General features: G+C 46.6%; 1 protein-coding gene across 1 annotated transcript in view; it reads right to left on the bottom strand.

Annotated features, from left to right (window-relative positions):
* minar1 (membrane integral NOTCH2 associated receptor 1) overlaps positions 1 to 5,443 on the bottom strand; it is a 29,857-nt gene extending 24,414 nt beyond the window's left edge. The window contains exons 1-2 of the mRNA XM_072660797.1: positions 5,232 to 5,443; positions 2,510 to 4,809 (exon numbers count right to left, since the gene is read on the bottom strand). Of these exons, the coding sequence (XP_072516898.1) occupies positions 2,510 to 4,753 (2,244 nt within the window). The 5' untranslated portion in view covers positions 4,754 to 4,809; positions 5,232 to 5,443. The remainder of the gene's footprint in view (positions 1 to 2,509; positions 4,810 to 5,231) is intronic.
* Between the last annotated feature and the right edge of the window lie 9,557 nt (positions 5,444 to 15,000).

The raw sequence follows: 15,000 nt of genomic DNA, 5'->3' as shown, positions 1-15,000 counted from the left end.
TGTCATGCTGGTCAACCACCTTGGTCATGTTGACCAAGCAGGGCCAGCCAGCCAGTCAATCAACCAGTCGTCAAGCTGGTCATACTGGTTGACTAGCTTGGTAAAGTTGGTCATGCTGGTAAATCAGCGCGGCCATTATCGACATGCTGGTCAACCATCTTGGTTATGACCAGTCCGGTCAATTGGCCAGTCGTCAAGCTGGTCATACTGGTTGACTAGCTTGGTAAAGTTGGTGGATCAGCGTGGTCATAATTGTCTTGCTGGTCAACCACCTTGGTTATGTTGATCGAGTAGCGTGGACCAGTCCGGTCAATTGACCAGTCGTCAAGCTGGTCATACTGGTTGACTAGTGAACCAGCATGATTAAAATAGTCATGCTGGTCAACCACCTTGGTCATGTTGATCGAGCGGCGTATACCAGTCCGGTCAATCGGCGAATCGTCAAGCTGGTTATACTGGTTGACTAGCTTGGTAATGTTGGTCATACTGGTGGATCAGCATGGTTAAAATAGTCATGCTGGTCGATCACTTTGATCATGTTGATAGACCAGCACCAGCCAGTCCAGTTTTTGTCAAGCTGGTCATACTGGTTAACTAGTGAACCAGCATGGTCAAAATAGTCATGTTGGTCAACCACCTTGGTCATGTTGATCGAGCAGCGTAGACCAGTCAATAGAAGAGCAGTCAAGCTGATCATACTGGTTGACTAGCTTGGCAAAGTTGGTTGAACAGTTTGGTCATGCTGGACAATCACCTTGGTCATTCTAATCGACTATCCTGGTCAGGCTGGTCATGCTGGTTGACTAGTTGGTAAATTTGGTTAAAGAGTTTGGTCAGGTTGGTCAACAAGCTGATATGAGGCTTTAAATATCATATAAGAGGTACAGCAACATCAGAGCTAAACACACCCAATACGCCCTTAAACCAGATCCAAATCCAATCACTGAGACGAGACGAAATGTGCCACGTTATTGCAGTGTAAACACATCCACCTCTCCAAGATCTGCTCCACAAACATAACTCCGCCCAGTATAACCAAAACACCAGTAATAATTGTTGTGCAATGAGTGATTGGATTTCAGTCTGACTACCAAGTGTAAATGCATGAGGCTACATTCTTATCAAGATACAATCCACATACTAGTCCCATGAAGTGACCAGGTGTAAACAAGGTCCAAGACGCTTCATCCAGCTTGTATCAGGATCAGGATTATATCTGGATTAGACCAAACCACATCAAAATGCAAGTGTAAACACAGCCAATACTCCAATTCAAACCAGATCCAAATCCAATCACTCAAACCAACTCAGGAGGTGGTCTGAGCCAGACCTTACAGCAGTGTAAACACCAAAACCCCTCCCATATTCCGTCCCACACAGTAATCAGATTTCAGTCTGACTAACCGGAGCCACATTTGACTACCAAGTGTAAATACATGTCAATCAAGTGTCCACTACAATACAGTGACCAGGTGTGAATGAGGCCATAGAGAGTCATAACAGTATTTTAGGTTAAAATAGAGAAAATATAAGACAAAAGAGAAGAGGATATGTCCTAAAAGAAGACATGTCCTAAAGCAGGATATGTCCAAGGCAACGTTCGTGAAGCCAGTGGAATAGAATACAACAGAATATAATAGAAGATCAGCTGCCTCTGCTTTGTTGTGGCTTATACACACTTGGCCTACAGCCAGACGATCGAGAATAAGGGCCAGCCGGAGCTCAGCTAACATGTCACTCATTTAAATTGAGCAGGCATACAAGCCTGTTATCTTAGTATTAGAAACACAGAGGTGCTTATACTCTCCACAGCTCAGGGTGTCACAACTCAGGTCAAGATCCTATTTCAATTACCTTTGGAGGCCACTCTGTGAGACGCCTTTACAAATCACCCACCTTTTTAACACTCCGGAGACCTTTCATGGACAAGGACATGATAGTAATTACATCCCTTCTCCACACTTGCTGAAGTGGACTCAGAATCCTGGATGTCCTCCACAATCCTTACCCGTTCCTTCACGTTCCTTCACGCTCAGGTCTTCTCTTTAAGCTGATGAACGTGTGAACTCGGGAGGTGGTAGAACAGCCCTACAGCGACACAGCGACAAATTGCCCTGACGCCTTACGCTGCCAGTGTGGCTAATTTGACTACGTTTATCTTTCGGCTCTTTGTGGCCTTACAGAGACGGTCCCATTACTCTTGGAGCTAATGAAATGAGCAAGGGATTGTTTGCTATTCTGAGTAATTACTGCACCACAGGACCACCAAAGCTTTGCACCGTTGCAAAACACAACAATCAGCATTTTTACAGGAAGGTGCAGAAGTCAGGGTCAAGTTTGAGGAACAAACCAGCCCCCAATAAAGGTTATCTTCAGGAGAGAGAGTCATAAGCCTCGCCGTGTACTGACCCTTCTAGTTTTTGGAAATTAAGCTTTTAGAATTAGCAAAAACAGTCCAAACAAGTCATGACCGCAGGGACAAAAACAAGGACACATTGGTATGTATTACCTCTTTGGCTTTCCTGTGTCTGTCCTTGCCTTCTCCATGCCGTTCCTTCTCTTTGACCTCCTCCCCTGGATGGCTAGAGTAGGAGACAGTCCTCCAGTCTCTAGGTGAGTTGGTGATGCTGGCCACCTTGGACTCCGTGGCACTGTTCTCCTCCGTCAGCGACCTGGACGACCTGCGGGTGAACATGCTCTTTTTTAAAGCTTTCACCCTCAGGCTTTCGCTGCCGCTGGCATCCGAGCAGCACCACTCAGCGTTCGTGTCCACTTTCACGTTGTGTCCCGTGGTGTGGCACTGAAACACGTGAGGCGACAGGTTGACTTCCGTCTGGATCTGCGGCGGCATGCCGCCATCGGCAGATTTCCCGTTCGCTTCAGGTTCCTGAATCTTCTCGTCCAGCTTGGTGAGCTTAGACAGGACCTGGGAGATCTCCCCACGCACTCCTGAGAGAGATTCAAGCTTCTTCTCAATCTCGCCAATCCTGAGGACCAGTTTGCAGACGCTTGCCTTGAGCTCGTCATCAGAGTTCTCCAGAGAGTGGAAGAGGCGGTCTAGCTTGATGGTGGACTTGCCTAGTTTGATCGTGTTGCGCTCGGGCGAGCTATCCCCATCTGACTTGGTCACCTGAGAGAGGGAGCCGTTGCTGTTGTAGCAGGACGACTGGGTGATTCCAAGGGAACCGCAAACGCTCATATCGTCCAGAAAGCGAAAAATGTCACTGATGTCATCGCTCACAATTTCACATTCCTCCTCCAAGTGTTTGAAAGAAGGCCTCTCCCCATACTTGCTGTGGATGCTGTAGTCTTTCAGCTTCCTCTGTTCAGACTGCTCCGTCTGTGTCCCTACACTAAGGCCATTGTCTATGGTAGCAGCCTGGATCGATGGGCAATTGATACTCTTGTCCTTGAACCTCTTGCCGCCTTCTCTCTTTTCAACACAGGGACCACATGCCACAGAGGACATCTCCTTCATCTTCGGTCCGTTGGACTTCTTGGAGTATCCTCCCGGAGAGGCGGTGGGCTTCTCTTTGGCACACTGAAAGTGCTGGTCGTTGTCCATGGTGCTGATGTTATGCCGGTGATTGTCTTTCGGCACCTTGTTGTTCAAAAAGGATCTCTCAAAGTCGGGGCACTCCTCCGTGTTTAGGCTTAAACTCTTGACGGGCCAAGCCTGCTGCCTGCTCTGCTTCCCAGATGTCCTCCTGGTGTTCACACACTCTGTGACAGTCGTCGGGCCGAAATACGTGGACGCCTGCAGGTCGTCTAGGCTCTCATGCTTCACCCGGCTTTTGCTCTGAATGGGTGAGTTGGCGGGTTCAAAGTAAGGGTTGCTGTACGGCAGCTCGAAGCTGTGATTAAAAAAGGTGGGCGGCTTGTGCAGCTCCCTCCTGTGGTAGTCTCCACCGCCTCTGGCACTGGGCTTGGTCTCGGTGGAGATCACATGGGGCGAAAAGGCAACAAGGTTGTGGAAATCTTCCTTGAAAATATTCCGCTTTTGCACGCACGAGTGCACAGTGAAAGGCTCTGAGTTGGGCAGGAAAACGTCCTTGCCGTTTGGGTTGATGTGCAGCGACTCCTGGTCAGTGGTGGACTCGCTGTCGATGTCCATGGGGAAGTAGGTGCTCTGCATCTCGCATGGAGGAGGACTGGCACTGGGGTACTGAGGCAGATGCTGCAACTTATCCAGCGACGCTGCTCTACATTTCAGATCCTTGGTGACTCCCAGGAGGAAGTTGGGGTCCGAGGTTGGTAGAAACGGAGGACAGTTGTTGCACTCCGATTTGGGGCAGGGCGACATCCGGGAAACGTGATGACCCCTTCTCTCCGGGAAGTCATACGCCCTGTCACAGTCGTTGTACTTGTAGACGTCCGTGTCAGACCTGCAGGACTCAAAGGACTGGTTCTTATGAAACTTGGGTCTGTGACTCATTGGCAGCTTGTCTTTGGCCATGCCACCGTTCATCTGGATGAGGTTGAACATGGTGACAATGTCGGCGGCCACCATGAGCTTCTTGGACTGCTGGTCCTCGACCGAGCACCTCATCTTGTCCTTAAACAGGGTAGCGGGGAAACTTGGGTCCAGACATGCCGTGTAGAACAGCAGGCTCCTCAGCTTTGCCAGGTGGACCAGGTCGAAGCGAGCGCACAGGGATTTGCACAGATCCTGATAGGACACGGTGCTGTACTTGGTGTCTAGTTCCTCCAAAATCCGGACGAGGAAAAGGGAATACTCTGGCACCGCATCCATTACTGTGAGCGCTCCGATTCTTATCTTAGAGAAGACGTTATCTGAGAGATGCCGACCTGCATGTGGAGAGACAGAGGATTAGTGGCCGGAGATTGCTTTTTCCTACAGATAGAGATCATCTTGAGCCGTGTATGAAGCGGTAGATCAAAATAGGAGCTCTTGGCTTGATTACGCCTACTTTTGAACTCATCCAGCTTATTTACAAGAACAGTACCAGTCCAACAAAACCAGCAACCATGGATCAACCATGGACAACACGCCTGTTCTGTACTTGCAAAAATACCTAAAATGCATGCATACAAGACATGAAGCCATGGATAAACACAGAAATACACAGAGTTAGAGTTCTTAGCTTGCAGACTGCAGAGAGGGAATACAGTAAGAATCCACAGAGACTGCAACACAGCACGGAACGAACCCAGTTCGCTGATCTAGGTACAGGAGAAGTCACAAACAGCAGCAGAACAAACGAACACACCTATTTCTCGATCCCATCTGGCGTCCTCCTGCTCAGCAGCACTGAACCTCAGTCCGTGAGCGCGCGCGGGCGTGTGTGGCTCGTCCTTCCTCCCGCGTGCATCTCATCCTTTGGCATTCCTGCAGTGCGATGGCAATAAATAAAGGAGGACAAGTCCGGAGTCGGTCGCATCCTGCTCTCCCTCCTTCCAGCGCTGCTCGTTTGCTATTGCTCTCCAGGGTCCCGCTTGTTTTGCGCATGGGAGGGGGGGAGGGGGGGTGGTCTTGGATGATGGAGGTGGGTGATGGGGGTGTGGATGAGGGGAGTGGGAAGGGAGAGAGGGGGGGGGGCTTTGTTTCCACCTACAATGACGTAATCACACCTTAACATACCGAAACGCACGCACGCGCGCGCGCAGAGGCAGAAAGAAATCGATCTGCACATACAGCCCCACACTCCTCCTATAGCGCGCGTCTTATAGCGCGAGGCATTCAGTTCGGTTGGGGTCCGTTTCTACGGCGCGCGCTTCCCCACAATTTCTGTGCAATTTATATTCCACTAGAAAAGCAGAGCCAGCCCCCCGAATGAGCACGAGGGAGGGAGAGGGGGTCTGGTATGGTAAATACACCCACAGAGTAGATAGGGGGCATTATTAATAAAGGTCTATATATATAATGTATTGTAGAGCCTGCTATATGTATGCTCCTTAGTGGTTGCTAAGGAGTTGCTAGGTGGTTGCTGTGCTGTTGTCTTGCTGTCTGTTCCATGCAGTTGCTTTTGCTGTTGATGGTGTCCCATGGGTTCCAAGTGGTTGGTAGGGAGTTGCTAGTTTGGTTGCTAGGGACATTTGTAGGTGGTTGCGAAGCTGTTGCTAAGCAGATGCTAGGGTATCCCATGTGGCTGCTATGCAGTAGCTTAGTGGTTGCTGGGCTACTAACTAAGTGGTTACAATGATGTTGCCTTGCTGTTCTAAGCGGTTGCTATGCTGTTGCTAAGCAGGTGCTAGGGTATCACATGTGGTTGCTATGCGGTAGCTTAGTGGTTTCTGGGCTCAGTGGTTGGTAGGGAGTTGCTAGTTGGTTGCTGTGCTGTCCCAAGTGGTTGCAATGCTGTTGCTTTGCTGTTCCAAGCAGTTGTTACTGTTACTGATGCTAAGCAGATGCTAGGATATCCCATGTGGTTGCTATGCAATAGCTGAGCTGTTGCCAGGCTGTTCCAAGTGATGGGTAGGGAGTTGCTAGGGGGTTGCTGTGCTGTTCCATGTGGTTGCTATGCAGTTGCTAGGTGGTTGCTATGCAGTTGCTAGGTGGTTGCTATGCAGTTGCTATCTGGTTGCTAGGCTGTTCCAAGTGTTTACTATGCTGTTGCTAAGCAGATACTATGCAATGCTAGGTAATTGCAATGCAGTTGCTACTGTATTTCACGTGTTTGCTGTGCTGTTGCTAAGCAGATGCTACGGTATCCCAGATGCTTCCTAGGTGGTTCACTGCAGCACTTATAGAAAATATTGCACCAGTTAAAATGTATGATTTAGAGATGTTCTCAGAACTGTTCCTCATTTGGAAAATCTGAGATTCCGTAATCTGGGAATTTACCAGTTACCAACGAAACATGAATGGGAATCATGATGTAACATATGAAATTACATCCAGTGACAGTAAGTCAGATTTTATTATAGAAGGATTTCTCATCATCTGCTCAGCATCCTCTAATAAAACACATTTAGCTCTTAAAAGTGTCGTCTGTAATCTCTTGGCATCGGTGGCCTGTAGTTGTGTGGGTACTGAAGAGTTCTGCCCATTTGTTTATATTTGCCCCATCAGCTTCAAAAGCGGTTCAAGATCTGCTACCCACAAGCTATCATTTTTTGAGAAGATGTCACAACCCACAAATCAATACTATATCTGTGCCTGCTCGGCTCTCAGGATTTGGTTGGCGGCACACAGAGATGGATTTGGGGATCGGAGGGTTAAATCAAGCACAGGATGAAGGTGGGTCGCTCGATTTAGTTTCAGGCGTCTACTGTACTGAACTGAGACACCAATTAGGAGAAGTTTATAAGGAATTTAAAACAACAGGGAATTTCTTATCCCTTTGAGGTTTAATAATGAGGACACATGAATCAGCTGAGCTGTCTGACATTTAGCTTCTCGACTGCACAGTCAGCAAGCCACACTGATTAGCACATTGGGGCGTCCTCCTCATCAAGAGCCTGCAACATGAACACCAAGCTACCATTTCGGAGCTATGAGGTTCTTCTTAGGGCTGTGGTGTGTTGCTATATATTTGTAGAAAGTGCAGTATGACTGTATTGTAGTGAGACTCAATCCTGATCCCGCAGTATGACTACTATCATGGCACTCAACCCTAATCCTGCAGAATGACTGTACTATCATGGCACTCAATGCTGATCCTGCAGAATGACTGTGCTGTCATGACACTCAATCCTGATCCTGTGGTATGACTGTGCTGTCATGATACCCAACCTGGTCCTGTGGTATAACTGTGCTGTCATGACACTCAATCCTGATCCTGTGGTATGACTGTACTATCATGACACTCAACCCTGATCCTGCAGTTTGACTGTACTATCATTGCACCCAATCCTGACCCTGCAGAATGACTGTACTATCATGACACTCAATCCTGATCCTGTGGTATGACTGTACTATTGTACCACTCAAACCTGATCCTGCAGAATGACTGTATTATTGTGCCACTCAAGGCTGATCCTGCAGAATGATTGTACTGTTGTGGCACTCAATCCTGATCCTGCATTAGGACTGTACTATCGTGACACTCAATCCTGATCCTGCAGAATTGCTGTACTATTGTGACACTCAATGCTGATCCTGCAGTTTGACTGTACTATCATCACAGCCAATCCTGACCCTGCAGAATGACTGTACTATCATGGCACTCAATCCTGATCCTGCAGAATGACTGTACTGTCATGACACTCAATCCTGATCCTGCAGTATGACTGTACTATTGTGCCACCCCATCCTGATCCTGTGGTATGACTGTGCTTTCATGCCACTCAATCCTGATCCTGCAGTATGACTATACTGTTGTGGCACTCAATCCTGATCCTGCAGTATGACTGTACTATCGTGACACTCAATCCTCATCCTGGAGTGTGACTGTACTATCGTGACACTCAATCCTGATCCTGGAGTGTGACTGCACATATGACTTAACCTGGTCCTGCAGTACTGTCATTGGACTCAATCCTGATCCTGCACAATTACTGTACCACTGGAGTGTGACTGCACTGTCATGGGACTCAAACCTGGTATTGGTGTGTAGAGACAGGCCTGGTATTGCTTGTTAGAACCTGGTGTTAGTTCTCTATATTTCCTTCTTGTGGCATGTTTAGCTAGAGCAGGGGAAACAGGTAAGCCAGTGATACTCCAGGACCAGGGCAGAGAGCCTGTATAACACATCTTCCGTGGGGTTAGCACTACAGAACCCTTTAGCTGCACTGAGCTACACCAAATGACCCTATTGTTCTGATCCAAATAAGCTACAAAGCTACAAGAACACTGCCCTAACCTCACTACTGACACGTCAAAGCCTCAGCCAGAGTGATTCTTTTCTGGGTGAAACAATCACTAATAAGGTCGAACTTGGAGGAAATTACCTCACTCTGAGGGGAAGAGTCAATCAAAGTGCCAAAAGGCCTGGCAGGGAGGAAGACACGTCCTCTGGAGGGCTTGGCTGGTTAATACTGTAGAGTTCAGTGGACAATGACTGGCCATATTGTTCTAAAAGGATGATACATTTGCTTGTTCTAAAAAACGCTGCTTATAATAAGTGTACATGTGTCGTGTTATCATGTTTAAGCCCATAGAAGTCTCACAGGTAAGAGACATCCTGCTGAAACTCTGACTGAATTTGTGTTTATTATAGTTTTATATAGTTTTTATTTAGAGTCTAAGTCCAGATCTGTAGATGTTCACCAGAGAGATGATCACCACTGATCATGATCAAAAGCTAATTCTAACCCTCATCCTAGCCCTAATCCTAGTCTCAACCCAAAACCTAATCCTAACCCTCATTCTGGCCCCAATCCTAACCTTAACCTAAACCAAAAACCTATTCCTAGTCATGATCCTAGACCTAATCCTAACCCTCATCCTGGACCTAATTCGAACTTTAACCCCAGCCCAAAACCTAATCCTAACCCTCATCCTAGACCTAATTCTACTCTTAACCTCAACCCAAAACCAAATCCTAACCATATCCTGGCCCTAATCCTAACTTTAACCTCAACCAAAAACCTAATCCTAGCCCTGATCCTATACCTAATCCTAACCTTAACCTCAACCAAAAACCTAATCTTAACCTTGATTGTTGATCTAATCCTAACCTCAACCCAAAAACCTAACCCTTAACCCTCATCCTGGATCTAATCCTAACCTTAACCTCAACCCAATACCTAACCCTTAACCCTCATCCTGGACCTAATCCTAACTTTAACCCTGCCCAAAACCTAATTCTTACCCTCATCCTGGACCTAATCCTAACCTTAACCTCAACCCGAAACCTAACCCTAACCCTCATCTTAGACCTAATTCCAACCTTAACCTCAACCCAAAATCTTAGCCTAACCATGATCTTAGACCTAATCCTAACCCCAACCCAAAACTTAATCCTTACCTTCACCCTAGCCCTAATCCTAACATTAACCTCAACCCAAAACCTAATTATAACCTCCATCCTAGCCCTAATCCAGACCTTAACCTCAGCTCAAAACCTAACCCTAACTCTCATCTTAGACCTAATTCTAACCTTAACCTGAACCCAAAGCCTTAGCCTAACCATCATCCTAGGCCTAATCCAGGACCAAAACCTAATCTTTTTTTGGACACAGATGGAATTTGATGGTGTTTTTAACCAAGTGAACACACACACACACACACACATACACACTAGTGATCAAACACACACACACACACACACACACACACTAGTGATCAAACACACACAGTGACAGTAAGCATCCCTGCAGCGCCTTGCTCAAGGGCCCAACAGTAGCATCTTACCGAGCCAGGTATCGAACCCACAACCCTGTCATCTGTAGCCCATCAATAGCCCATCAATGCTGATAACTGCTGAGACCCTAAGAAACCCAAGTTGTGGTAAGGAAACCACCACTGTGAGGATGTTGGTAGGTTTCTATACTGAACCAGCGAATCCAGTCTGAATTATGGAGAAGTGTTTAAAATAATGGTGGAATTTCCCTTTAGCACAATCTGTTTACCTGAGGACATTAAATGGGCTCTGACAGAACGTCCCGTCATCCACAGTCATGGACAGGTTGAATTATACTTCTATTAAAGGCATTTGTTGTGCTATTCAACATTTACAAATCAATAGTCCTTTACTTTAAAGCATTTTTTGTAGCTCTGAGAAAAGTGGCATTGTGTACAGCAGGCGTTCAGCTTTTGTGTTCTGTGATGCATCGGCTTTAGAGGCTCATAAAACCAGCAGAGAGCAGCAATCAGGCTCGAACCATGCACTCCATCACAAAAGCAGCCTAACAAACTTCAGAAGCATGAAACAGAAGCACAGAGAAGAAGATTTAGGACTGATTCTGGGCTTGTTTGGGGGAGGGGCTTGTTATCGCTGGTTTGCTTTGACATACAAGAATTCCATTCGAACCGCGGATCGATTTTTTAGTTTCAAGCGTCAATTGTTTTGCGTCAATAGTAGGACCTGGGTTCATCCGTTTATTGCGTTTGCTTATTTTCCCTGGATACAAACACTTCAGCAGAGAAGAACAGGAGCCAGATAAGGATAAGGAGCCTTTCTCATACAATTACATGACAATTAATTAACCAATCATGCAACCTCACACCCTGTGCCGGGCCAACATCGCTTAAGAGAGCGCCATCTACCTACTTGGATAGAGTATGGTTAATTGTGCTCTCTATGATGCTGGCTGTTGATGGCAAAGCGGCATGGCTCAGGATTTGAACATGTGACCCCCCCCTCCAGGGCCGCAGTGGCAGCGAATTAGACCACTGGGCCACTTGGAGCCCTAAATAGCTGTTTTCTGAAAGTTGAAGCAGTCATATGACAAAATTAACCAATTATGCAACCCCACACGCCGTGGCAGGCCTCCAATGTTTAAGAGTGATAAAGGAAAAGAGCGCCATCTACCCACCTGGAGAGAGCATTGTCAGTTGTGCTCTCTATGATGCCGACTGCTGATGGCAAAGTGACATGGCTCAGGCCAACATTGCTTAAGAGAGCGCCATCTACCCACCAGAGTATGGTCAATTGTGCTCTCTCTGACTCTGGCTACTGATGGCAAAGCGGCATGGCTCAGGATTTGAACAAGTGACCCCCAAGCAAATTAGACCACTAAGCCGCTAAAATAGGCCCTAAATAGAGCCCTAGATGCATTTCCAGGAGAAATCAGGAGGACTTGCTTATGCTGACCAGGGTCATTTAGACTGCTTTATCTATTGAGTGTTATACCTGTTAACATCATGTGTACTCTGCTCGAAAGGTGGAGGACTACTATCAGCAAACAGTGATTACATCTGACAATACAGCAATTCATTTATTCAGTGGTTCACAGACGAGCCTGTTAGGAGATTAATCTCTGGGGAAAAAAGCCAGGCTTGTGTTGTCATCAGTCCTAAACGCTTCGTCTTAGAGTCGGCCGAGGTGTGCTCCAAATTGATTCTGAGACTAACAGAGGAATCTGCATGCGAGGCGTCGTACGCCGCCAGAGCTAATGTGCTTCTGCTGGAGGGCCCAGGTAATCAGTCTAATGAACGGGTGTGAATTTTTGAGTTTTCTCATTTGAAATGCATGAAGGTCGCGGTAATAAGGCAATTTTCCTCCCTATCCATTCGTTGAAGAGTCTGCGAGTGTGGAGGTAGGGATGAGCTTCTACATTTTTACCACCTTGCCAATGTGATTCTCTCATTTAAGCTGCTCTGCCATTAAAACCAATAGAGGGGTGTTCATCTGCAGTTACTTTAAAGTGTGAGACCATCCTGCTGCATTGCAGCTCCGAGCAAACCTGAACAGAACCCTATGGAAATTGAAATTTAGGGTGGGGGCAGTCCAGAGCTTTAGCCTTTTAGGTTGGTAGGCCTTAATATAGAGGGCAAAGGTTGAGTGTGAACAGCTTGGAGGCTGTTTAATGTGTTTATCGCACTGCGAGTGGATCATAGAGACGGCATGTGACTAATATAGAAGATATGAAAGCCCTAGTAAAGGACTGGTAAAGCAGCGTCACCTCTCATAAGCCCATCACCATCCTCCACCTAAAAAAGGTGACCTCTACATGCTATTTTTTTGCTGTTTTCAGAAGTGATGTCACATCACCCACCCCTTAGCTAGTTGAAATACTAATTCAATAAAAATATACATCCTCTCACATGACATTTGACACTATACTTGAATATCAAGTATATCTTGCATGTACCCCTACAATTACAGCCCTTTTTACACTGCCCCTCATGTTTTAGGGCACCTGGATGTTCAGGACATTGTCTTTGCAAAGCCATCTGAAATCATCTGAAACTCTAGGAAAAGTATCTAATATTTCTAATTCTAAGACATTGAGAGATTATTTTAATTATATTAAAATGAATTTCAAATAAACATGTCCTAAGAAACCTTTTAAAAAAAGGTCTAGATAGAAGTTATATAATCGTATAATATTTTTACAACAAACTCAAAATGAGAAATGTTAGGAGAAGGCAAAAATGTGCTTACGTTTGAATGGAAGTCAATGTACATGTAATTTAGAGCATTTCTATTGGTCCACACACTGTAAAGAGCAGCCACAGGGTTCAAACTAAAAATAGACCAATAGAAATGCTCCAGAATAATAAATCTTTTTCCATTGACTTCCATTGAAAGTGAAGAAGGTTTTTCCCTTCTCCTGTAAAGTTGACTTTTTGGAGCGGTTTATTTATTTATTTATTTGCGTATTTATTTTTTGCACTATGAAGGCCCTCGACATTGCATTTGCATTAAACACAGTACTTAGCATTTATATTAATCTTTACTCAACAAACTTCAATCCAGCACAGCTAGCTTCGGCACGCTCGTGAGAATGAGCTGGCAAAAAAAAAGCAGCGTTTTTGAAAGCGCCGCGCTCCAACAGCGGACCCAGCCAGAACAATTCAACTCCAGCCACAGCGCAGAAGATTAGCAGTCACCTCCGCCATCACGCCACCGCTGTAATAACCCAGTCCTGAGGAGGAACTTCAGCAGTCCTCATTAACAAACACCTTGGTGCCATTTGCTTTATTTACTTTTCAGATTGCTTCCAGTCCCTGAGACAAACCCTGCGGCCTCCTCTCAGATTAACCCGCAGCAGTGAAACGTTGATAAAAAGCCTCTGACTCTAATCCTTCCCTGGTTGCTTCCACTGTGCTCAATGGATCTCACTTCTCATTAGCTGCTGATGAGGCCTTTTAGAAGCTATATTGGAGGAATCAATTAGCACCGGGCCCTCCAGGAGAGCCACGCGTATGTATCGCACGGCAGCATCTGGAGGGGAATCTCAGAGATACCGAGGCCTATGCCTACGGTACGTGCCAGCTCCGAACAGATCCAGCTAAGGGCTGGCAAAGACGGGAACCGGAGAAGTGCTGACATAGCGAAACCGCGGTGGCTATCGCTACGCGACTGCCATGCGTATTTGCTTTGATTCCTAAATGGCTCTGCTGAGGAAGCGCTAACGACTTAGGCTACGTTCCACCTTAAACGATGCATCTACAGCTACATTCTGGCGCTAGGACTTGTCCAATACTGCAGCACCATTTAAGGTGGAACTGAAATTCGTATAAGAAGCCAGCATCTGCCTCGGACGTCTGTAGGGTAGCCTCCAATATGTGCTGTGCTACTCCCCTCCAGCTCCCTCTGCAGTCTGTACTGCAGTCTGTACAGACCACGCTAACGCCATCTTCCCACCCACAACCTCACCTCAACCCATGACTGCCAGCAACAGGTTGAAGTGGTGTAGTGGATGAACCCTAGTCGGTTAAGTGTTTCGGGGAAGTGCGAGATAGAGATAGTCTTTTATAATCTGCTGCTTAAAAGTGGTGTAGTGTACCCAAGGCTGTAGGACTACTAATCTAGCCATTTCAGCTGAGGGCCGTTTAGCATGCTAAGCTGCTAGAGCTTTTCCACAGGGCTTGAGTGAATTATCTAGAGTCCCATTTGGCCTTAAGAACGACACCAACCACCTGACGATGGGACTTATAGACATAACGTGGAATAAAAGCAGACAGAAAGCTCACGGTTCTAAACTGCTCAGCAACCAAAGCTTGAGGAACTTTAGGAGGTTCTTCGAGGTCATTTGAAGCTGTGGAGGAAGCTCTTTCCACAAGTTGAGGAACCTTCAGGAAAAGTGGTTCTTCTATGGCAAAGAACCATCTGAAGGTCAGGCTGTTCTCCTTCCCCTCCTCTTCCTCCTCCTCCTCCTCCTCTCAACACTCACATTTCTAAGCGCCCGGCTTCCATTCGCGCACTTAATGTGGTGTAACGTGACAGGCAGAGCTGATTGCTCTTTGAGGACATTTGTCACACAGGAACCGAAGCACAAGCAAGAAGAGGAGGAGGAGGAGGAAGAAGAAGGAGGAAGAAGATGAAGAGCAGAAGCAAAGGGATGGGTGATGGTTCCCTCATAATCCCTTCAAGAAGATTACGCCACAGCTGAGAGAGGCGAAAATATCAAAACTGCGTTTTAACCGTCGTAGGCCTTCATCCAGGCCTCCCCAGACAGCTAATTTGAGGTGGGCCAAACTGGCCA

Source organism: Salminus brasiliensis, chromosome 17 (genome assembly GCF_030463535.1).
Source record: "Salminus brasiliensis chromosome 17, fSalBra1.hap2, whole genome shotgun sequence".
Taxonomy (NCBI): domain Eukaryota; kingdom Metazoa; phylum Chordata; class Actinopteri; order Characiformes; family Bryconidae; genus Salminus; species Salminus brasiliensis.
This window is presented reverse-complemented; position numbering and strand designations above follow the sequence as displayed.